The 22,807-nt window shown below is 41.0% G+C and overlaps 1 protein-coding gene across 1 annotated transcript; it reads left to right on the plus strand.

Moving 5' to 3' along the window:
* Positions 1-10,501: 10,501 nt before the first annotated feature.
* Positions 10,502-22,038, plus strand: Dmp1 (dentin matrix acidic phosphoprotein 1). Its single transcript, XM_003469364.3, has 6 exons — positions 10,502-10,577; positions 15,289-15,363; positions 15,983-16,030; positions 18,199-18,231; positions 18,403-18,447; positions 19,743-22,038. The coding sequence occupies exons 2-6, from the start codon at positions 15,310-15,312 to the stop codon at positions 21,045-21,047; spliced, it is 1,485 nt and encodes a 494-aa protein (XP_003469412.1). The 5' UTR covers positions 10,502-10,577; positions 15,289-15,309; the 3' UTR covers positions 21,048-22,038.
* Positions 22,039-22,807: the final 769 nt, after the last annotated feature.

Here is a 22,807-nt window from a genome sequence, read left to right on the forward strand (position 1 = left end):
CATAGTTTCCTATAGTCTAAACTTTATTAGTCATATCCATGGTGCAATTCAAAATTGTTTTATTTCAGTACGGTGCTTGTACAGTGATACCTCAATTTAAGAATTTAGTTTGTTTTACAATTTTGTGGAAAATGGCTTCATTTGTGTTTGTGTGGGGAAGATGGTCCATGGTCCTGTCTCTTCCTCCATGGAGAGTTTGTGAACTGAAGCAAAATTTTGCCAAATGCTTTTGTTCAAGAACTGAGCGAAACATTTACAGAGCGAAACATTTGTAGGCATTGCTGTATTTCCTGCAGCTCAGCAGGTGAGTCCTGAAGGTGCATCAGTTAAGCATGACCCTTTAATGTACCGCAGCTGACACTATGCTCTTTCACACAGCACCTGTCGGCCAGGTTGGCTGTCCACGAGCTAAGCAGCATTGATGCGTGCTGCCTGGATAACATGGGCCAAAAGGAACTGAATAATCTAATATTACTCACTTCCTTTAGCCCACATCACACACTCAGCAAATTCTCAGAAAATCAATAGTATTACCACCACCAGTATAATTATAAAGAACAACTGAAATTTTCTTGCATATCTGCTTTTCATTTTCCCGTCTTTCAGAATTTTAAGCTAGATTTGGGCTATGTAGCCTTGGGTACCCTTTCTCTTTAGGATTGTTTAATGTTTTCTAGAGTTATGTTAATGCTTACTACCTATTTTGTGACAGTGTTTCTAGTTATTTTAGTTATGTTAAATTCACTCTAGACTCCATAACAGAGGTTAGAGAAAACATCCTTGATTTCTATCAGGTTGTTAAGAGTTTGTAGGAGTTTTTTATACTTAAAGTCAGTTATATTACTATGAAATTCTTGGGTCACATTTCCTTATCTTGAATGTCTTATATAATATCATTTTCTCTGGAATAAAACACTGATGTCAACAAAATATACAATTTTATTTAATTGAGAATCATTTGGTGTTTTTATATAGATGACCAACTGACTTTTTTGTTTATCTTTAAAATCCAGAAATTTCACTAGTATGTCTTAGGGTTGGTTATTCTGAGTACATACTTTCAGAGATATGCTAAGCTCTTTAAATATGAATTTTAGCCAGACATGGTGACTCATACCTATATTTCCAGCACTTGGAAGGCTGAAGCAGGAGGATCCCTGTAAGTTCAAGGCCAGCCTGAACTGCATAGTGAGAGCCTGTCTCAAAAAGACAAAAACAAAACAAAAACAAGAATTTTTTAATTAAAAAAAATCCAGAGAACTTTGGGGTTTTTAAAAATAATTTTTATTTTAAAGACAACAAAACAATCAAAATAAAACAGAATAAAACCAATCAAAGCAAACAGTACAAGTGACACAGGACTTCAAAACAAGATAATAGGAAATCAACAAAAGTTACCACAGTGCCTCTTGTTTTCAAAACAGCTTCCCATACCATCAGACATAGTAAAAATCAAACAAAACAGAACAGAATAGAACAACAACGAAAAAGCAAAGCAATGAATGCAATAAAGCACTTCAAGATAAGAGTAAATCCAAAATGCCTACCATAATACATCTTGTTTTCTTATGTCTTTTTTTTATTTAAGGAGAAAAAGAAAAAAAATAGAAAAAGGGTACAAGTTATACAGAATTTCAGAAAAAATAAAAAATAGGAAATCACTAGTTAATAGATTGCATATTGTTGTCTTAGGAATAGTTGTTCAAATTACAAAATTAAAGCATATAGAGGGGACTTTCAAACAGTGAGACTGCAAACAGTTTTGTTCAGTGATACAGCAAAACTCAGTAATATGGTTATCTATCTTATACACTTAAATATATATGCAGTTATATTCTTTAGAGCACTTTCTTTCACTTTCTTTTGTACAATGACAATCATACACTTTGGGTTTTATTACTCACACAGTTCTTATTACTTTTTTCTTGAAGAGAGTACAACCAAATGTGACATAACAGGACAGAGTCAGTCAAATCAAAAGGATGTACATAAATAGATAATGTAAAAACAAAATACTAGGTGATCAACAATGGTTACCATACTGCCTCTTGCTATCTTAAAGAGAATTGCCTATATCATCAGTTATACTAAAATTGAACAAAACAGTAAAGAATAAGACCAAAACATTGGAGACATTACAGGACTTTATTTATTTATTTATTTTTTGTTATATTACATATTTTTTTTTATTTAAGGAGAAAAGAATAAAAAAAAAGCAGGGAAAGGGTACAAGTTATACAGATTTACAGAAAAAAAATGAACAGTAGGAAATCACTAGTTAATGGATTACATATTGTCATCTTAGAAATAATTGTTCAAGTCATAAAATTAAAGCTTGTAAAGTGGACATTCCATCAATGATACTGCAAACAGTTCTGTTCAATGATCCAATAAAACTCTGTGATATCATTTTCTATCTTATACACTTAAATATACATGCAGTTATATAGTTTGGAGCACTTTCTTTTCCTCTCTTTTGTACCATGACTATTACACATTTTGGGTTTCACTGCTCCCACGGTTCTTATTACTTTTTTGGAAGAGAGTAAAACCAAATGTGACAGAACAGAATCGGTCAAGTCAAAAGGGTGGACATAATAATGTAAAAACATAATACAAGCTGATCAACAATGGTTACCATAATGCCTCCTGCTATCTCTAATAGAATTGCCTATATCATTAGTTATAATACAATTGAACAAAACAGTAAAGAATAAAACCGACAAAACCAAAACATTGGAGACATTGTAGGTCTTCAAAAGTAGATAAAAGTCAACAAGAATGGGCGTCATAATGAATCTCATTATCTTCACAGCTGATGCCTAAACTTTCGAACCTGATACTATCCAGCAAAACAGAATAGGGGAACATCAGTTAAAAACCAGATGGTGAGAGTAATACAGGGCTTTAAATCAAGATAATGAAAAGTCAAAGTGGGTTACTATAATATATCCTGCTATCTTTTTTCCTTTAATTAAAAGGATAAAGATAAAAAAGTAAATAATGGAGTGGAGATTGAGATAAAAGAGGGCATAACAACGAAACAGCACAGATCAAAACATAACCATTTAAGCAGAATAGTGTTTCACCACCAGATAATCCTAACCTAAAAGTAGTTACCATATTGTCTCTTTCTTTGAAATCCTTGAGTACAACTTCGTATACTGTAGCATTAAGTATATCAAAACAATGTAAAACCATTCAAGAGAATGACAGCATTACAGAGTATTTAGAATCGACTAACAGAAAATGAACAATGGTTTCTGTATAATCTCCTTGTCTTTAAAAGGTTTTTGCTTATACTATCGTACATAATAAAATCCAGTAAGATACAACCTATTTGGACCACTGGAGACAGAAGGACAAAAGCTAGATGAGACTTCAAAACAAGATGATACTAAATCAGTATTACCTATTAAGATGTCATTTTCTCCAAAATAGCTGTTCCTATCATCCAATCTTCTCTGCCTCATTTCTGTTGAGCTCTTTTTCTGTCAGTAGCTGTCAGTTTGTCTTCTTCATTTTGTTCTCTGCTCCATTCGTTGTGGCCTCTCTGCCATTATTTCTGGATTCTTTGTATTTTTCTTTTTTTAGAATATCCTGCAATACTCTCTGTAGAGTTGAACTGGTGGTTGCAAATTCCCCCAGTTCCTCTTTATCCTGGAAGCACCTTGTTTTTCCATCAATTTCCAGGGACAGTTGTGCAGGATATCTCAATCTTGGCTGGAGATTATTATCTTTCAAAGCTTGAATTATTTCCCCCCATGCTCTTCGTGATTTGATGGTTTGTGCAGAGAAATCTGCTGTAATTCTGATGGGTGTTCCCTTGTAAGTGGTCTGTTTCTTGTCTCTGACAGCTTTTAATATTCTGTTCTTGTATTGAATTTCTGGAATTTTTATTATTATATGCCTGGGTGTAGCTCTGTTTGGGTTGTAGGTAGCTGGGGTCCTGTATGCCTCATACATCTGAGTATCTTTACCTTTTGCTAAATTAGGAAAATTCTCCTGGATTATTTCTGTGAGTAGCTTTTGTAGTTCACTTGTTTGTGTCCCTACTTCTTCTTTTATGTTCTTAATCCTTAAGTTATGGATCCTCTTATCATCTTCTTGTCTTTGTATTATTGCTGTTTGTTTCTTTGTTATTTTTAAGAAGTTTTTCATTTCATTCTCCCATATTACAAGTCTGCCCTCCAGTTCAGATAGTCTGTCCTTAGTTTCTTTCAAGCTGTTATGCCAGTCTTCGATAGACTTCTTAGTATCTTGGTAGTCCCTTTGAACCTGCTTCACGTATTCTATGCTTTCTCTGTTTTCTCCATCAAACAATTCTCCCCTTTTTTTCTGTTCTTCCATTCCACCACCTGTTTTTTCTTGGGTGGTACTTAGCATTTCTCTAACTATTCTGCATACTTCTAGCTTCAGGTCGTTGATAACTTCATTCCTGAATTGGTCTATGAGGCTCTCTATATGGTGCCTTATGTGTATTGGTGCGGTGTCTGCTATTGCCTGTTTCTCAGAATTGGGGGCTGAGGAGCCTTTCTTGTTGCTGCCTCTTCCCATGCTGCCTCTTCTTCTCTGTTCCTTATATATGCAAGCTTATATAAGAGGCCCAGCTTCTCTCCCAGTCAGCCACAGCCTGATCGAATTGTGCCAGTTAGGTGTTCCCGCTCACTGCTGCGCACCAGGGAGTTACGGACCAGGCAGCCTACGCATCTCCCCTCCCGGCCACCATCAGGCTCTGGGATCTGGGTTGGGACAGCCTACCAGGTCCGCCGGCAGCGTCATGCAGGCCAGGCACTTTTCACCAATCCCGCCCGAGAGGGCGATGTGTGGCTGGAGTCGCCACCGCGCTCTGCTCCCGCAGGACTGCTCGGGCCCAGAAAGTCCTCTGCTGGAGTCAAACTGTGGTAGAGTGTCAGTTTCTCTCACTCACCTCACCACAAGTCAGTGCACGCCTCCCTGCCGTTCGCAGATTGCCGTTCTCAGAGCTTCTGCGCGTCTCTCTCCTTGCCGAGCCACTGTAGAGGCAGCGAGCCACTGTAGAGGCAGCCAGCCGCCACGCGGCAGGGAACCCAAATCGTGGCTTATGATGGCGCGGGGTCCAGCCTCCACACCGAGGCTTTTCTGTTCCTGTTTTAGCACCAGGACTGCATTCCAAGTTGGTTTCTCTCAGCCCAGTTCGTTCCTGAGTCAGCAGAGCATATCTCCACCTGCTTATGTCTCCTTAGTCCACACCATTCCTGGCTTCTGAGCCGAGTCTTTCAGAGAGCCTCCGGTAGTTGCTGTTATCTGTCCTCCATGTTCTCCCGGAAGTCCGACATTACAGGACTTTAAAAGAAGATAATAGTCAACCAGAATGGGCATCATAATGAATCTTACTGTCTTTACAGTTGTTGCCTATACTTTCGAACTTGGTACTATCAAGCAAAGTAGAATAGAGGAAAATTAGTCAAAGCAAGATGGTGAGGGCTATACAGGGTTTCAAATCAAGTTAATAGGAAGTCAAAGTGGGTTACTATAATGTATCCTTCCATTTTTTAATTTTTCCCTTAATTAAAAAGAAAAAAATAAAAGGTAAATAATTAGAAAAAAAAGGAGACTGAGATAAAAGAGGGCATAACAACAAAACAGCACAGGTCAAAGCATAACCATTTAAGCAAAATAATGTTTCACCACAAGATATCCTGACATAAAAGTAGTTACCATAGTGTCTCTTTCCTTGAAATCCTTTGAGTATAACTTCGTATACTATAGCACCAAACATATCAAGATAATGTAAAATCATTCAAGAGAATGACAGTATTACAGGGTATTTAGAGCCAACTATCAGAAAATGAACAATGGTTTCTGTATAATCTCCTTGTCTATAAAAGTTTTTGTTTATATTATCACATATAATAAAATCCAATAAGATACAACCTGTTAAGACCGATGGAGACAGAAGAATAAAAGCTTGATGGGACTTCAAAGCAAGATGATACTAAATCAGCACTAGCTATTATGATGTCTTGTTTTCTCCAAAATAGCTGTTCCTGCCATCCAATATTCTCTGCCTCCTCATTTCTGTTGAGCTCTTTTTCTGTCATTTTGTTCCTTCCATACAAGTGAATGTAGGAGGCCCATTTTTTTTTTTCTCTTTTTCGGTTACAGTTTGTTTGAATTGCACCGGCTAGGTGTTCCCACCCACTGCAGTGTACTAGGGAGACACAGACCTGGGCAGCCTCTGCTGGGCCCACCCCTCTAGGTCAACCTACCGAAGGCTTCACCGCTAGGGTGCACCTCCAGGTGCTGGGACCTCGTTTAGGCAAGCCTACTGGGTTACGCAGGCCAGGCACTCCCCACCAATCCTGCTTGAGAGGGGAATATGCGACTAATGTCACTGCAGTGCCTTGTTCTGGCATATCTGCCTGGTCCCAGTATGTCCTTTGCTGGAGCCTCCTACTCTATGAAAGGGTCCCTGTTCTGCTCACTCACCGCAAGTCAATGTAGAGCTCCCTGCTAGTCCCGCTCTCCACTCATTTCACAGATTCCTGCTCTCAGAGCTTTCATGTGTCTCTCTCCCTGCCCTGCAGATTTGGAGGCAGCAGCAGTAGCAGCAAATTCAAACAGTGGCACGGGTTTTAGCTTCCATGCTGAGATTTTATCTGTTCCTGTTATAGCACCAGGATTGGATTTCCAGTTGGTTTCTCTTAGCTTAATTCATTCCTGGGTTGGCAGGGTGTATCTCCCCTTGCTTAGGACTCCTCGTATCACACCACTTCTGGATTCTAAGCGGGGTATCTCAGAGAGCCTCCTGCTGCTATCTATCTGCCATGTTCTTCTAGAAGTCCATCTTGTTTTCTTTGAAATAGCTGCCCTTGCCATCGGATATAATAAAAACAAACAAGACAAAACAGAGTAAAGCCCAACCCAACAAAACAATGAAAATGATACAGGACTTTAAAATAAGACAATAGGGAATCAACAATGGCCACCACCTTCAGAAGGAGATCGCCCCTAAAAGCTACACTGCATACTGTTATCCTCTGAATAGATTATCAGACCACTGGCTTTGGGCCGGCAAAGTCAGTGAAACACTAAACACTACAAGCATTAAGTTGTGTTTTACCTCAGTAGCTATCATCTCAGCCTGTGTTTCTCCAGATCAGCCAGTTGCTTACAGGAGGGGTGGGGGGAAGGGTTGGCTCTGACTCACAGGGAAAGGCTGCTGTCTGGGTCTTCTCGCAGTGGCCCACAGGTGGTGCCAGCTTACAGGGAGGGCTTGGCTGTTTCTGGGATGGTTGTTGTTAGTGTTTCTGCTGTTCCTTTACCTTTATTGTCTCCTTCCAGACTACTATCATGTGTAAACTGGGTGTTGTTGACCTATTTTGAATATATTTCCGTTTCTCCTGAATACTTTTTCTTTCTGCATTGTGCTACGTAGTAGTACATGCCTGTAATCCTACCACTCTGAGGCAGCAGGATCACAAGTTTGAGCCCAGCCTGGACAACTTAGTAACTTAGCAAGACCCTGTTTCAGAATGAAAAATTAAAACACAAATGATTGTGTAAGTACCATAGTGCAAAGGTGCTGGGTTCAATCTCTGCTTCTATAGGAACATCAAACAAAAAGTGAAAAAAATTCCTTTTGACTTCTACTTTTCTTAAAAAATTATTTGTAATAATTATTCCCTCCTGTGCTTTATTTTCCACAATCACTTTTCCTTTTATTTCATCATTTTTCCTGATTTTTTATACTTCATTTCTGAGTATGCTTTTAATTTATCCTTTAATTATATCTTTTGTTGTCTATCAGACTATTATTCTGCTTCCATGAGACTCTTCAGTGTTTTATTTTGCTTTGTTTGCTTTTGTTCTGCTTTATATGAAACTGGGTTTCCTGTAGTGTTGGGAGCTCACAGTTCAGCACAGCTTCCTGGTGTCTCATATCTTTTCCTTCCACTGTTTTCATGCTGTATTAAAAGTACAACAGCTCTCTTCTGAAGATCTCCTGGGTGCTTGCTCTTCTGTCACCCTTACTTGTGCCTACCCTATTGTCATCCTACTCCCAGAGCTGGTCCTCTCTGTGCACCTGTCCTGGAAGGCAGGCCTGTGCAGGGTTAGCTTTGTGACTGCACAGAAGCCCGTCTACTCCAGGTCCCTCAGACATCAGCATGTGCCACTGATACAGACCAGCAGCGCCCACTGGCCACGTTGGGGTTCTCTTGTCTTCGGACCCATCAGCTATCCATTCCTTCACTCTGCTTCTCCCCCACAGATATTGGCGGTCTTGTAGCAGTTGTCTGGGGTTTATGCATGTAATGGACACGCTGGGTGAATTTAACTAATCTCCAAACATGACCTCGGCATTTCTCCTGCTCTCTATAATGCACACCAACTCTCACACTGAGAGGTGAAGACGATTTCCTCTTCTAAATCTGGGGGACCCACTGACTAACTGGCCGATAGAATATGGAGAGGGTGACAATCTGGGGAGTCCTTGGACCCAGTCACCATTTTGTAAGAAGGCTGAGTATTAAGCCGAGGCCCTGTAAAGAAATGAAGTGCCCAGAGTACCAGACCCTGCTGAGCTTCTGACAGCCCTGCGAGGGAACCATTGGGCGTGTCCCCGCCAGTGTGGCCCAGGTGACTTCAGATTCTCCTGTGAGAAACTTACACAAGCTCACTGTTTCATGATACAAGGTACCCACGTGGTTTTTCATATAACTGCATGCATGTACTAAGACACAAGGTAAGTAAAACACCTAGTTATAAATGCTGTCCGTAGTTTTAAAGTTTGTTGTCTAAATGCTCCTGTTTTTGTGTGGGAATTTGCAGAGGTCTCAAACAATGTACTGTAATGCTCTCCACCCAAATCTTCCCAGAATTCACTCCAACATAAGATTATGGGGTTCATCTAAGACAGACATCAGTCAAGGTCTAGAGACCATCAGGCGGTGTAATTCAGAACCAGCACAGAGCAGAGGACATTTACAGCTTCCCCATATGAGCTGTGGCCTTCTAATGACCCCTGTCTGAAAACGGACTCCGGGCCTCTCGTTTTCTGCCTCCTTCCCCAATGTGAGTCCACTGTTCACACTGACTAAGCTAATTACCCGTGTATTTGACATTCATTTCCTGGAAAATTTGACACCATCATTTTCTAGATGTAGGTTGTTAGGAGTAAGAACTGAAATTCTGAACAGACACATTTTGGACAGGTGAGTGGAAGTCATATGTGTACCACACATAAGCTAAAAACTCGGTTCATTTTCAGACCAATCCATCCAGTCATTCAAAAAGTAGTTACTGAGTGCTTATTATGACCCAGTAACTGTCCTAGCTACTAGGGTAGTGGGAAGATTGCAGCAAACAAAGCAAATCTTCCTACTCTTGAGGAAATTAAAAGGCTGTGGCTTATATTCTTTAAATGTTTGTTTGGTGGTAATCTTACTGTGACTTCAGCATCCTCCTGGGGAGGTGCCAGTGCCCCTGCCAGATGCCTATAACAGCCTCAGTCCACTTCCTGAGGGCTGCTGGTAAACATTGTCTTATCCATGTAATTACGATCCTGAGGATGGCAGCCAGGCTCTGAAAACTGACTTCACTTAATCCAACTCTTATTTCAAAGAGTCACAAAAATGTGATCAGTATCTGGGGGTGGAAATAGGTAAATATATGATATAAATATATATTGATATACATTTTTTGATAAAAACATATGTATGTCCTGTAATGCCCTCCACCTAAATCTTCCCAGAATTCTCTCCAATATAAGATTATAAGGTTCATCTAAGACAGACATCAGTCAAGGTCTTGAGACCACCAGGGAGTATAATTCAGAACCAGAACAGAGCAATTATATAAATATGTGATATATTGATATATATTTTTTGATAAAAACAAAAATTAGTTAAGTAAAGAACTTCAACATTTTCAGTAACCATAGCATTAAGTATGTGCTTTTTTAAATTAGTAAGAATTTGAGGTCTTTGCATGTGTAGGGAAAGCAAGTCTGAGAAAAGGAGCATAATAATAGAGTTTGCTAAGAGAAGGAAGACAAGACACAAATTCATATTCTGAACACTAACAGTTTAAGAAAAGCTAGTGTTTTAGAAGCTTCACTCATGTACTACCTGGCAGTGTACACTGACAGGAACCTCTCCATCCATCCCCGACTGCCCTTTTCCCATCCTTCTGGGATCTGCTTGTGGGCGGAAGACATTGTCATTTTTTATAATGTTCATCATCCATGGATGTGATGTGAATGACATATATTTAGCAATCAAAATAAAGCTTTTTGGAAGATCTTCAATTTAATGGAAACTAGTCTAGTCATTTGGGAACCACAAGAGCTTTTTAGGGAAAACCTGGCCCTGCCAGCTGGAGGAAGTGTGGGTGTACGGGGTCCCAGGGACACCTGTGATGTCAGTCAGCCCCTGGCGAAGGCTGATTGGCTCTGAAGAGCTATGGCAGGGTTTAAATTCCTGCACCATCAGGGAAGTGCTCAGACCAGCAACACAAGGGTGTCTTGGCTGAGACTCTTCTGTGAGAACCTGAACCTGATCTTTTTAGAAACAAGTCTCTGGGAATTTGAGAAGGTAAGACAATTTTATCATATAATTTTCAATGACTTTTACTATGCTATTTGAAAATATTAAATGTGCATACTACAATATACAGAAAAGAGGGGTACACTGATTCATACTTCTGTTCCTGTTGTTGATGCCACAGTGAAAAATGATATTAAATTGACATGCCAAGTGACACGTTAAATCGCTAGTCAGTTGCTTTTCTTGGTAATGCTTAAATTAGATCTTTGCAGAAAGGGAATTTACTGAACCAGGGGCTGATAGAAGGGCAATCTGAAGTTTAGCTTTAATTAGCAAAGCAAATAAATGTCTACATTTAATGTTTCTAACTATGAAGATGAAGTGGCTCTAATCAAATTGGTAGGATTTTCAAAATACAACCTGTTAAACTGAAAAGTACTTAATATGATTCATTTGGAGAGCACTGAGTAGCATTCATTATGAACTGAACAATAATTGAGAGAAGCCACTAAGATCACGGAAATGAACCAGGGTGTGATGGTTACAGTGTGTTCTTCTTCTTTTTTTTTTTTAAATCAGTACCAAGGATCGAACTCATGACTGTGAGCTTGCAAGACAGGCGCTTATGCCGCTGAGCTAAATCCCCAGCCCCCTACAGTGTGTTCTTATTGGTGAGTTGGGAGCTCACCATAGCATGATGCCTTTAATAGTTGGAATTCAACAAATGCTCAGTGTGATCTCTTAGCAGTTTGCTAGTGTAGAAGGTGTAGTAGTGTGTGTATAACTTACAATTTGTATTTTTACTTGCTGTTTCTTCCACTTCCTCATCCATATCAGCACGACAGCATAAGCGTTATGGTCAGCCAGCATTCCTGTGGCATCCACCAGATCCCATGTGCGGTAGCAATTCTTTAAGTGTCTTTCCTCTATGGAAGCTGTAACTTCTGATTGACCAAGCTTTCTGTGTAATCCAGGATCACACAGATCATCATTCTACTTTAACATTGCTGATTAAAGGTCGTGGATGAAGAGTTTTCTATAGGGCAGCAGTCTACTCATTGACCACCAAATATTGAGGTGGATCAATGTGCTTCAGATGCTTTGAGCTCTTCCCTGTCTGTATTTGGGACATCTGGGAGTCATTTCACTGTGGCTGAGGCATGTAATATTGGATTGATTGTGATCAACCTCAAGACAGTAACAATAGAAAAAAAACAGAATCTCATTACTTAGGGTCTTTGAATTGCTGATAACCTTCACATCTTGGTCAAATCCCACTTTATTTTCAAAGAATAATAATGAAACAAATTCTAGCAGATTTTGGTTAATCGAGTTGCTGACAAATCTGCTTTTGGGATGCTGGCTTATTATCATTTTTATTGGCCATTGATCATTATTATTACTATTACTTTCTGTTCAGCTCGAATAGCACTTAGACCAGGAGCTGGCATATTCACTGTTCTCTGAAAATATTTGTTAGCTGCTAGTAAATGAATATATTATTCACTAGTATATGTGAGGATAATAATATTGAAACAAAAACAAGAAAATTAAAATACCAAGATATTTTCCAAAGGTAAAAGAGAGAGCCTAGGATTTTTCAAACTTTGATTTTCTTCCCTTGGTTTATCTCGTCTATTTCAGTTTACACAAGAGAAAATCTCAATACTTTACAGGTAAATCTTATCTTTGAGGAATTCCAGAAAACATTTCCTCACTTGGGCACCTGAAGAAGTTTGGTCTATACCTAAGACTCGAACCACAATTCCTTGCTTCAGATCCATTTGAATCTTTTCTACTCTGGGAAAGCAACTGAGAAAAGGTGAACATTTCCAATGCACCACGTTTCCAGCAGGTGCAACTGAAGTTAGGGTTGTTGATTTCTGTCCCCTCCTCCTCTCAGAGAGCGACAGCATGTAGATGACACTGATCAGTCAACAAAGAAGAGCTGGGATTGTGGACACCTCATTTTTCAAGCTTGTAGCTTATTCGTTAATTTATTATTCAGAATAAGACCAGTGCATCTCTGCTTCTATTCTCTTTAACACAGTAGCTAAACAGTTTAGAAAAGTCTGGTGCTCTCACTGGGAAATACACTTCACAAGAGTGTCTTTATTTTTATAAAAATACTGATTGGAAACCTAACATAGGGTTTAAAAATATGGTTTTATCTAATGCTTAAGAGGAGATTATATTCTTTTGGAAGTAATATCAGCCCTCTTCAGCCTGTAGGATATGTCTCATTTTTGTTTACCAAACTTCTACCTGGGGAAATTATTGGTTTAGGTTAGGGTGTTAAATGGCATTGTGAGGAGCCTGAGCAAGCTGGTGCATCTCCCATGGGTCACAATATTCCATGTCTGAGAGACTTGAAAATTGGAAGCATGCAGTTCCCTAGCAAAAAATCACAACAGCCATTGGAGTAGAGTAATTTACAGTGGCATGCCCTTGGTTTTAATTTGTTAGATAACAGAAGAGCTAAAGAAAGTACAAGACAATTCAGCTGTCTTTGATCTGAATCTTTGCTAGTCGTCAAAGCACCACGAGACCATCATTCCACTGAAATTTCACTTGAACAGTTATGACGGTGAGCTGCCTAACTCTCACTTGGGCTGTAGGCGCTGAACCTATCCCCAAGGAGTTACTTTGGGTACATCATATTTGGGAAAATTTTACCTCCTTTAAGAATGCTTCCAAGAACTTAAAGTATGTTTAATGAGAATAAAAGAAGTAATATCCTTTGAATTTGAAGCTCAGCATTTTTGTATGCTCTTCTTCTTCTTCTTCTTTTTTTTTTTTTTTTTTTGTCTTTTTCTTTTTTATTGGTACCAGGGATCGAACTCACAATCACACACTTACAAGGCAGGCGCTTATGCCGCTGAGCTAAATCCTCAGCCCCTTGTATGTTCTTCTTAGTTGATAATAGGCAAAGGATTAAAAAAATTAAAATAATATTAAAGCATAAAGGTCGATATGCAGCATGTTCATTTGGAATACAGAAAGTGATAGAAGGAAATGGAGCTGCACTGGGAAAAAACAGTGTTTATGGGGTAAGAGGTTATGTTTGGCCATTTAAGCTGCAGGAAGGTAGATGTGAGAAAACTTTTTAGTTCCTTTGTCTTCAGTTTTTTTTTATTATTTTCTTGAATAAATGAGAAAACTGAGATTAGATTAGATGACTTTCTGGGCCCAGTGTTCCAGATATTATTCACCACATTCAGCAACATTTTCCTACTTCTTAGATCAAACATTAAAATAACATGAAGCATTTTAAAATCACACATATTCCTATTCTCAGTAAATTAATTTATTATTCTGGGGTGAAATTTGTGCATTGGTATTTTAAAATTTTTTTTTCCAGGTGAAGCTAATACTAATGTACAGCCAGGACAGAGAAACTTTGGCTTAAATTTCATCATTAGGAGCATACATTTAATATTTAAAGAAGTCAGCAAATGTAAAGCTTGAAATGCATTTGAAGAATATTTTGTAAAATATATGGAAATCCATTGGACAATTACACTAGATCACTAATAAAGACTCCAGGATGTAGGGCAGATGGTTGTCTTTTAAGTCACTTTGATAACTTTCAAATTAGCGTCACTAGGTCTACATTTAGATACAGAACAAATTGTGTTGAAACCACCAGTTCTTGAAGTGTGAAATGAAGAAAAACCTTCCAGAAAAACAAACAAACTGAAGTTTGATTTGGAGTGTTTCTTTCCGCATGATTCACAAGTGTATCCCAAATCTCTAATTTTCCCTTGATCCTTCAGGGGTGTGAATGACACTTAGGAGAATTTAGCAAAGTCGTGTATAATTTATGACTACATGTGTTACAGTACGTGGTGAGAGCTTTCTACAGCCATAACATGAAGAAAAACGTGCGAAACCAATTAATTTTGTATTGATACTATTTTGCAGTTATGAGTGTGATTCAAAGGCGGTTTGTGTGTGTATGTATGTGTACAGATACCCATGCCCATCAACGATGGTGTTATATAAGTGTAACGGTGTTAATAAGTGTAACATGTAGGGGGGAGTAGACTGGTTAGGCTTCACTTCCACACCAAGCTTGGGGCTATCATAAAAGTGAATGGCCAGAAGTTCCCCTGCCCCTTCCCTTTCCCCCCACTCACTGTATTTGGTGTGTTACTGAGGGAGTGTTCATAGAGGACCTCAGTGGAAGTCTCCAGTTTATGTCATAGCAGTGACCTTTGAAATGAAATGAAAGCTACTTTCATTTATTTTGAAAGTGGCTTTATTGAGATACAAGTTAAATTCCACATACTTCTCATCTTTGGAATATAATAGCATTTAGTAAAATCACGAAAAAGTACAATGTCCTCCACCACTGTGTTTAGGACATTTGCATTCCCTTTAAAAGAAACCCTGTACCTCCTCACCACCACTCAGCCCTCATCTTTCTAAGCCCTGCGTGGTCACCAGCTTACCCTGCAGCTCTGTGCATTTGCACGTTTCAGACATGGCATATGACTGGGCTCATATGAATATAGTCTTTGTGCTTGGCTTCTTTCACGTACCATAATGTTTTCAAAGCTTCTCTAGTTTGTAACCCCTGCCAATGCCTAGTTCTTTTTTACGGCTGAATAATAATCTGCTGCACAGATAAGGGACATTTTCTCTATCCATTCATTCATCAATTGGGTGTTTTAATAATTTTTAACAGGAAGAAGCTTAAAAGTCAAACCTTTGATCTCTCCAACCTGAGGTAACACATCTGTGGTCTTCACTGCAGGTAGAGGCATCACACTCAGTGATGAAGACTGTCATCCTGCTCGCGCTTCTCTGGGGTCTGGCCTGTGCCCTCCCAGTAAGTAGCAGGTCAGGGTCCCACACACAGTAGAAACCTCCTGTGGTTTAAACTACACAGTTTTTGTTGACTGGGAACCTAAGCGGGTGTGCATATTCCAGCCTTGTGAAAATACAGTGTACCTCGGGACCTTAACTTGTTTCATGATTTGGGAGAAGATGATGATGTCTAGGTTTGCCTGGGGGAGACAGCTGTGGTCATGTTTGTCGCCCAGTGCAGTCTGCAAAAGGAAGCACAATCTTGCCAAATGCTTTTGTTTGCAAACAAAATTGCTTGTAAACCCAAGCATTTGTAACCGGAGGCTTGACTGTGGTCCTTTCTCAAGAAGCTTGTTTTCTTCAAAATGCCCAAACTACTCTTGTTCTGTTCCGTTGCCATTTGTATAGTTGCGACTCTCACTTTTCTCTTCACGAGGAGGGGTTCTCCGAGTGTCACCCCGGGCCACAGAGTCAACAATGATCAGGAGCCAGTTAGAGTCAGAAAGCCTTGGTCCTGCCTCAGCCTCCTAACAGTCTGGGTTTTAGCGAGGCCCCATGTTACTCACGACCGCTGCTAAGAGTGTAACACAGGAGTAACTGCTGCCTTCCCGTGCACTGACCATGTGTGCTAAATTTTCCAGGTGGCCAGGTATCAGGACACGGCATCTGAGAGCTCTGAGGAATGGACGGTGAGTGGAAATATGACCTTTTCATATTTGATGAGTGCAGCATGGCTGAGTCCTTTAGAAATGGGACCCTGATAGGCTGTAGGAGCATATTTACAGCCTACCCTACAGTTTCTCATTTCGTGTAAGAAAATACTGCAATTTCGACATGGTAGTATAATTTGGCATGGAAGCATGCTTTCTTTTAGCTCTTTTCTAGTAGTGGATGTTTATAGTAGTGCAAAAGTGGAGGTCAATGAATCGAGACTGGCCATGAGAGATTTGGACTTGAATTCTGTTTCAACAGGTGATGTCCCATAGGGAGGAAGTGAGATCCTGGCAGGTGAGAAAAGGAAGTCATATGAGAGGATGTTGGAGTTTGGGGAAGGGCGTAATGTTTGTTTAGTGTTGACCCCTCGATAACACAATAGCTATTAGCACTCAGGAACTCACATAACACAGCCTGAGTGCTTTATATGTATTAAATTTCTCATCTGCACAACAACCTAATGGATTAGATGGTATATTTTATTCCCATTTTGCAGATGAAAAACTGAGGCACAGAGCAGACCCTAGTCTGTCTGTGTTACATGGTCAGTAAGTGTTAGAGCCAGACTTTGAATTTCATCCTTGTGACTGCCAAGTGTCCATTCTTACTGAGTTGACCGTTTGCTCTCAGGTAGGAGGCTCCATCTTAAGAAGTCTGTGGATTCTCATGGTTGGCATCTGAAGTGAGAGTTTAAATCTCGAGCCAAACTTGAAGCATTTTGTTCACTATTTTGCTTTCCTGCACATGTGATACAGCTCGACCCCGAGCCTTTCATGGTGACTAGTTAATGTCAGAGGTCTGGGGTAGGGTCCTGCCCTCCTCGGGCTAGAAGAGACATTGCGGGATGTGTCATGAGTTTTCAGCAGAAGGACTCTTAGGCTGGGTAATTTAAAAGCAGCTACTACAGATGATCCCGTCTAAGCAGAGACGCACAGACACACTGTCTCCCTAGTCTGACCCTGGAATGAGAAACAAACCAATGTTGGGGCTGGGGATTTAGCTCAGCGGCATAAGCACCTGTCTTGCAAGTGTGTGGTCATGAGTTCGATCCCTGGTAACAATAAAAAAGAAAAAGACAAAAAAAAAAAAAAAAAAAAAAAAAAAAGAAACAAAGCAATGTCTTGCCCTGTTCCAGAATATTCTTGCCAGAATAGCTGCTGGAGCACAGCCTGCCATTGTGCCACCTGCCGCATGAGGGTGGAGACAGGTGATGACAGGTGATGACAGATCCCTTTTCTGACCCCGGAGCCCTTGCTGCTGAGCAGCTTGTGGAAGGAAGGTTGGTGGCAGCTCCCCTGCTCCGCTCTGTGCCTGGGTCACATCCAGGACCTTGCTCCACTCCAGGGCGAGGGGAGAGGACGTAGTGGGTTGCAGGGAAAGGGCACAGTTCTTGGGAGAGTAAGGGAAGTGAATAAATCAGAGCTGTAACTATGTAGTTAAAATTCGGAGTTAGTGTTTGTGTTTACTATTGATGCTGTTCGGTGATTCAGGAAAGGTTTCACGGCTCTCTTAATCCTGCTTTGTCTGTTGAATTTTATAAAGCAGATATCCTAGAAATAGATGGTCTACTTTGTTCTCATCACATCGAATGGTGCTCAAATATGTTATAGAATTTAATTGGTTCTTCTGGCAGTCTTGCCTGTGGCACATAATGGCATCTGTTTTTCTTAATTTATGAGTAAGAAACTGACAGGTGGCGTGAATTGCAACCTTCACATGGACAAAGGGACACTTCTGGCTTCTCTGGGCCCCACGGGTTTCCCGGAACATCAACTTCCATTGAGCTGGCTTTACAGACTGAAGCCAAAACCGAGTTTCCTGAGACTTTAATCTGGACTCTGAGCTCTGATGGTGTCAGTCTGTTGTATTTCCTCTAGGTTGTAAGAATAACCACTTTCAGTGAAAGTACACAGGTATTTTTGTGTCATATCAGAGAGATGATATCTTTTAGAGCTTTCATATTCTGAGATCTTTTCAGGCTTTTCCTCATATCTTCAATGTTTAGTCATTTTACTGTAAGACTATATTATAGCTCAGATAAATGTAAAATATGAAACAAACATTTAAAAGGCACTGAGGTCTTTCTTTGTATTTACAGTGACATAATCTATGAAAATGTCATGTTTTTCTTCCTTTTTTACAGGGTCATCTGGTTTCATCGCCAACACCATCTGTGGTAATTATGTGTTTATCTTTGTCCTGAACTGACTTTGATACCCTTTTCAGCACCTTTTCCCACTTTGAAAGTAGCGCATGCAGACTCCAGCTGTTGATGTATATCATATTCTTTGCTTTCCTGCTGAGGAATTACTAAAAGGGAAATAAACATTTTTTTTTAATCTTTCAGGGGAATGAGTCATCACAAGAAAGTAAAGTTAGCTCAGAGGAACAGGTAATTAAGCCTTCTTAACTTTCTGGCTATTTAGGAATTGAAGGAAATGATGGTGGATTAAATTACCTGGCACCATTTCTAAATATAATATTTTCTAACCACTGGTTATGTTGCCTAAACTGTCCCATAAAATAAAAAGGGGAAATGAGGGAGCAGAGTTGAGATGTGGACATGCTGTCCATTCTATTTTTATAATTGGATGAGAAAATTATCATGGTAATAATAAAAATTACTATTTTTGTCACTGTAGCCTCTGATGGTCCTCCTAGTACACATGCATGCACTTACACACACACACACACACACACACACACACACACACACACACACACACATACACATGGCATGGACTAAGAAAAGTCACAGCTCACTCAGGAGCTACCTCAAATGATAATTTTAGAACTAGATCAGTTCAGTGCAGACAAGAAAACTATACTTTTCTATTGTTTTCTTGCAATGCTGGGGCATATAACAGGCAAGTGCTCTATCACTAAGCTACATCCCCAGCCCTCAGAAGGACTATTCTGCCAATGTGAGGTGCCTGCTGGCCCTGGGGTGCACCTCCAGGTTGAGAATACCATTGGAGAGGAGAGGAGCAGGATGGAAACCCTCAGTATCTCTTTAAAATAGCTCCTTTGGTGGATCTGGTGTGAGGATGGCAGACCTAGCTAGCTTATGCTGTTACAAAAAAAATATTAGAACATTTTTTGTAAGAAGACTATACTGTATGTCATTATTTTCTTAGGTTTTTTTTAACATGGGCTATAAATTAAAACTAGGGCCTCCTGCATGCTGAGCCATGCTCTACCCCTGAGACCCTCCCCTACATGGTGCTACCCCTTTGACCAATCTGTACCCTGTGGGGGCGCCAAGGATTTCAGGATGTGGTTTCTCTTTGAAGTTTTCTTGGTCCACGTTGCATTCTATGCAGAGCCTGAGCTGGAAGATGAAGCTCATTTACCCCTGTTTACTAAAGATTTGTCAGTGTAGACATTTCCAAACACGGAATGGGGGGTCGCTCTGCTGTGAAGACACTGTAGGGTGGCCTTGCTCTTCCCCAAGTCTTCAGGGGAGGTAGCAGTTCCTCAGTGTGATCAGGAGGGAGTGGCTGGTGGGCCCCTCACTGCTCCCCCTTCCTGCAGAACTCTGGCAGAGATGTTACTGAGCAGAACCACTGACTGGGTTAGAGGTGGGAATCAGGAAGAGTAAGCAGAAAGAGCCTGGGAAAGCCCTAGATGACTCCCAGAATATCAGCCCCAGGGGCACTGACCCTGTCTGTGTATCCCAAACTCCAGGCAAATGAAGACCTCAGTGACAGCCCGGAGACTGCGGAAGACTTGACCTCTGATGATGACCACTACGTGTCTAGACCAGCTGGTGGTCTGGCTAGGAGCGCAGGGAGAGAAGGAGATGATAAGGAAGATGATGAGGACGACAGTGGAGATGACACCTTTGGTGATGAGGACAATAGTCTGGGGCCCAGAAAGGATCGAGAAGGTGGCATCTCCAGACTGGACAGTGGGGAGGATTCTGCTGATACCACACAGTCCAGAGAAGACAGTGCCTCCCGAGAGGACAGCACTGAACATCTGGCCAGCGATAGCAGGGAACTTGATGGTGAAGATGGGGTAGACAGTAAGAGTGAAGAGCACTGGGAGGGAGGTGACAGTGAGGGGGACAGCAGCCATGGGACTGGCTTGGAGTTTCATGACAACGGAATGCAGAATGATGATCCAGACAGCACCAGGAGGGAGGGAGGCAGCTCCAGAATGGACAGTACCAGTGTCAAATCCAAGGAATCACAAGGGGTCCTTAAGCAGGAGGGCACTCAGGACTCAGGTGACAAACAGTCAGTGGGGTCTCCCAGTAGGAAGTTTTTCAGGAAATCTCGCATTTCTGAGGAAGACGACAGAGATGATCTGGAGGATAGCAACACGGTTGAAGACCTCAGGAGTGACCTCACAGACAGCACTGACTCCCAAGAGGACAGCCCAGGCCAGGAAGACAGCAAGAGTGACTCTCAAGAGGACACCAGTGAGAGTCAGTCCCATGAGGATGAGGATGAGCAGGACACCAGCAGTGAGTCCAGCCAGGAGGTGGACACCCCATCCCAGGAGAGTAGCAGTGAGTCCCAGGAGGAGGTGATGGCCGCTGAGTCCAGGGGTGACAACCCAGATGCCACCAGCCAGCCAGACAGTGATTCCAGTGAGGAGGACAGCTTGAATACCTTTTCCAGCTCCGAGAGCGAATCCAGAGAGCAGCAAGCTGACAGTGAGTCCAACGAGAGCCTCAGGCTCTCAGAGGAAAGTCAGGAGTCCTCTGAGGATGACCATAGCTCTAGCCAGGAGGACCTGCAGTCCTGGAGCACATCCACAGAGAGTCAGAGCCAGGAGAGCTCATCCAGGGAAGACACCGACAGCAATTCTCAGGATGCCAGCTGGTCAAAAGAGGACAGCAACTCCACGGAGAGCACCTCCAGCAGCGAGGAGGACTGGCTGCCCAAAAACATGGAGGCTGAGAGCAGGAAACTGACGGTGGACTTGTACCACAACAAGCCCATTGGGGACCAAGATGACAATGACTGCCAGGATGGCTACTAGCGTCTGCTGCCCTAAGACATGCTCTCACAGAAAGGGGTCCTGGGCTTGAGGACAGGGAAATTAACATAACTGTAATTTATTGACATTTTGATCTGAAAGACCAGTTATTACTTTCTGAAAGGAATTGCTGGATACCGCAGGGTTCCGAGAGCGGCACCGTTCTGTAGAAGTTCAAATAATGTGGGGGGGGGGCGTATACCAGGGTATATTCTATGAGTTTGGAAGCAGGGAGAGAGGTGCCTCACTGCTCTGCTGCTGAAAGAGCTCTGAGCTCATGAACCCGACAGATGGTTGCTGGAGTTCTGGGGTACACCAGGCATGGTACAAGGTGCTAGGGACACAGCAAAGCTTTAAACTCACTTCTTGCTGCTGAGGAGGTTCTAGAGTGACACAGAGTTAAAGAGCGGCATAGAGGACAGCAGGAATCATTACAATCCATGTGGTGAAGGCCAAGGGGAAGACAGGAATGAAGCATGTGGGAGGACAGAAAGAGGTGACCAACTTTCCCCAGAGTTAGTGGGACACGGTGGAGAAACGGCTGGAACTGGAGGATGGAGGAGCATTTCTCCTTTGAAGGCAGGAAAATTCTATCTACTCTGGAGATAAACAGTAGGCTCTCTCACATGATGAAATACTTACTTTAATGGCACTTGAATTGGCACAATGAGGTGTTTTGGATAAACAAAACACTTTTTTTCCAATTAATGTATCTTACTTAGTGTTACTTTTTTGTGGAGCTCCCATGACAGCAGCCTCATTGGTGATGGTAAGAGGACTGGGGAGGAGACAGCAGAGAAAGAAATTCTCCTTTACTTACAGAAATATTAGCACCATGTTTTCTAAAATTGGTTTATGTGCAATGCCAGGAAAATGTTCTCTGGTCTCTCTTCACTTGTTGCAAAGTTCTGTATATAAGAACCAATGAATTTTATTAAATACCATTTGAAATGTTACCTCAACATAAAATATTTGTTTTGTAATAAAGAATAATATCCAGAAGAAATGTGTGCTTATTTGTTTTGGTGGTATTATTAGGCTACACTCATGATAGGTAACTCTTTCTTTAAAACATTATCAAATAGTTCATTAGCTTTTGCCCATCAAAAGGAAAAGGATCCATAAATCATTTTGTGGAAATGTTATTTGTAACTCAGCATTTTGAAAAATTTATTTTGTGTGTTAGTTGTGATATTTCACTAAATATACCTGTTATAAGTGAGAAAAAATGAAGTATGCCAACAATTTGTGATATTTGAATTTGACGTTGGTGTTTGCCAATCTTGGGTTCACTTGTGTGTATCCTAGAAGCTACAGGAAAACATATTCCTCACATTTTTAATTCCATGAAGAAGTCTATTTCACTTCATCATTTTTTTATACCAATGTGCTTTTCCTTTTTTACGAGGGCACATTGGAGTTCCCCTACATTTTTACTGAGTTAATCTGACGCTTTGCATTCCTCACCTGCCTGTCTGCTTCCTCATGAGGTTAGAGCTCTGTTTACCTGAGATTTTTAAACAGTGTGTATGAGTGTGTGTGTGTGTGTGTGTGTGTGTGTGTGTGTAGCCTTTCCCTCTGGGATTTTAATTTAGCAAATCTGGTGTGAGACGCAGAAGTCTGTATTTTCAGAAGGCTCTCAGGAGGTTCTGACCAAGCCCATCCATGTACCTACATTTGGATTCCATGGTTCTTCACGTTATTTACCTGGTTCCACTAACCTGTAGGTTTCTACCAGCTCACATCTCGTTTGTGAGGCAAAC

The sequence above is a fragment of the Cavia porcellus genome, unplaced genomic scaffold, assembly GCF_034190915.1.
Source record: "Cavia porcellus strain 051 isolate PalLab524CR breed Dunkin Hartley unplaced genomic scaffold, mCavPor4.1 scaffold_5, whole genome shotgun sequence".
Taxonomy (NCBI): Eukaryota; Metazoa; Chordata; class Mammalia; order Rodentia; family Caviidae; genus Cavia; species Cavia porcellus.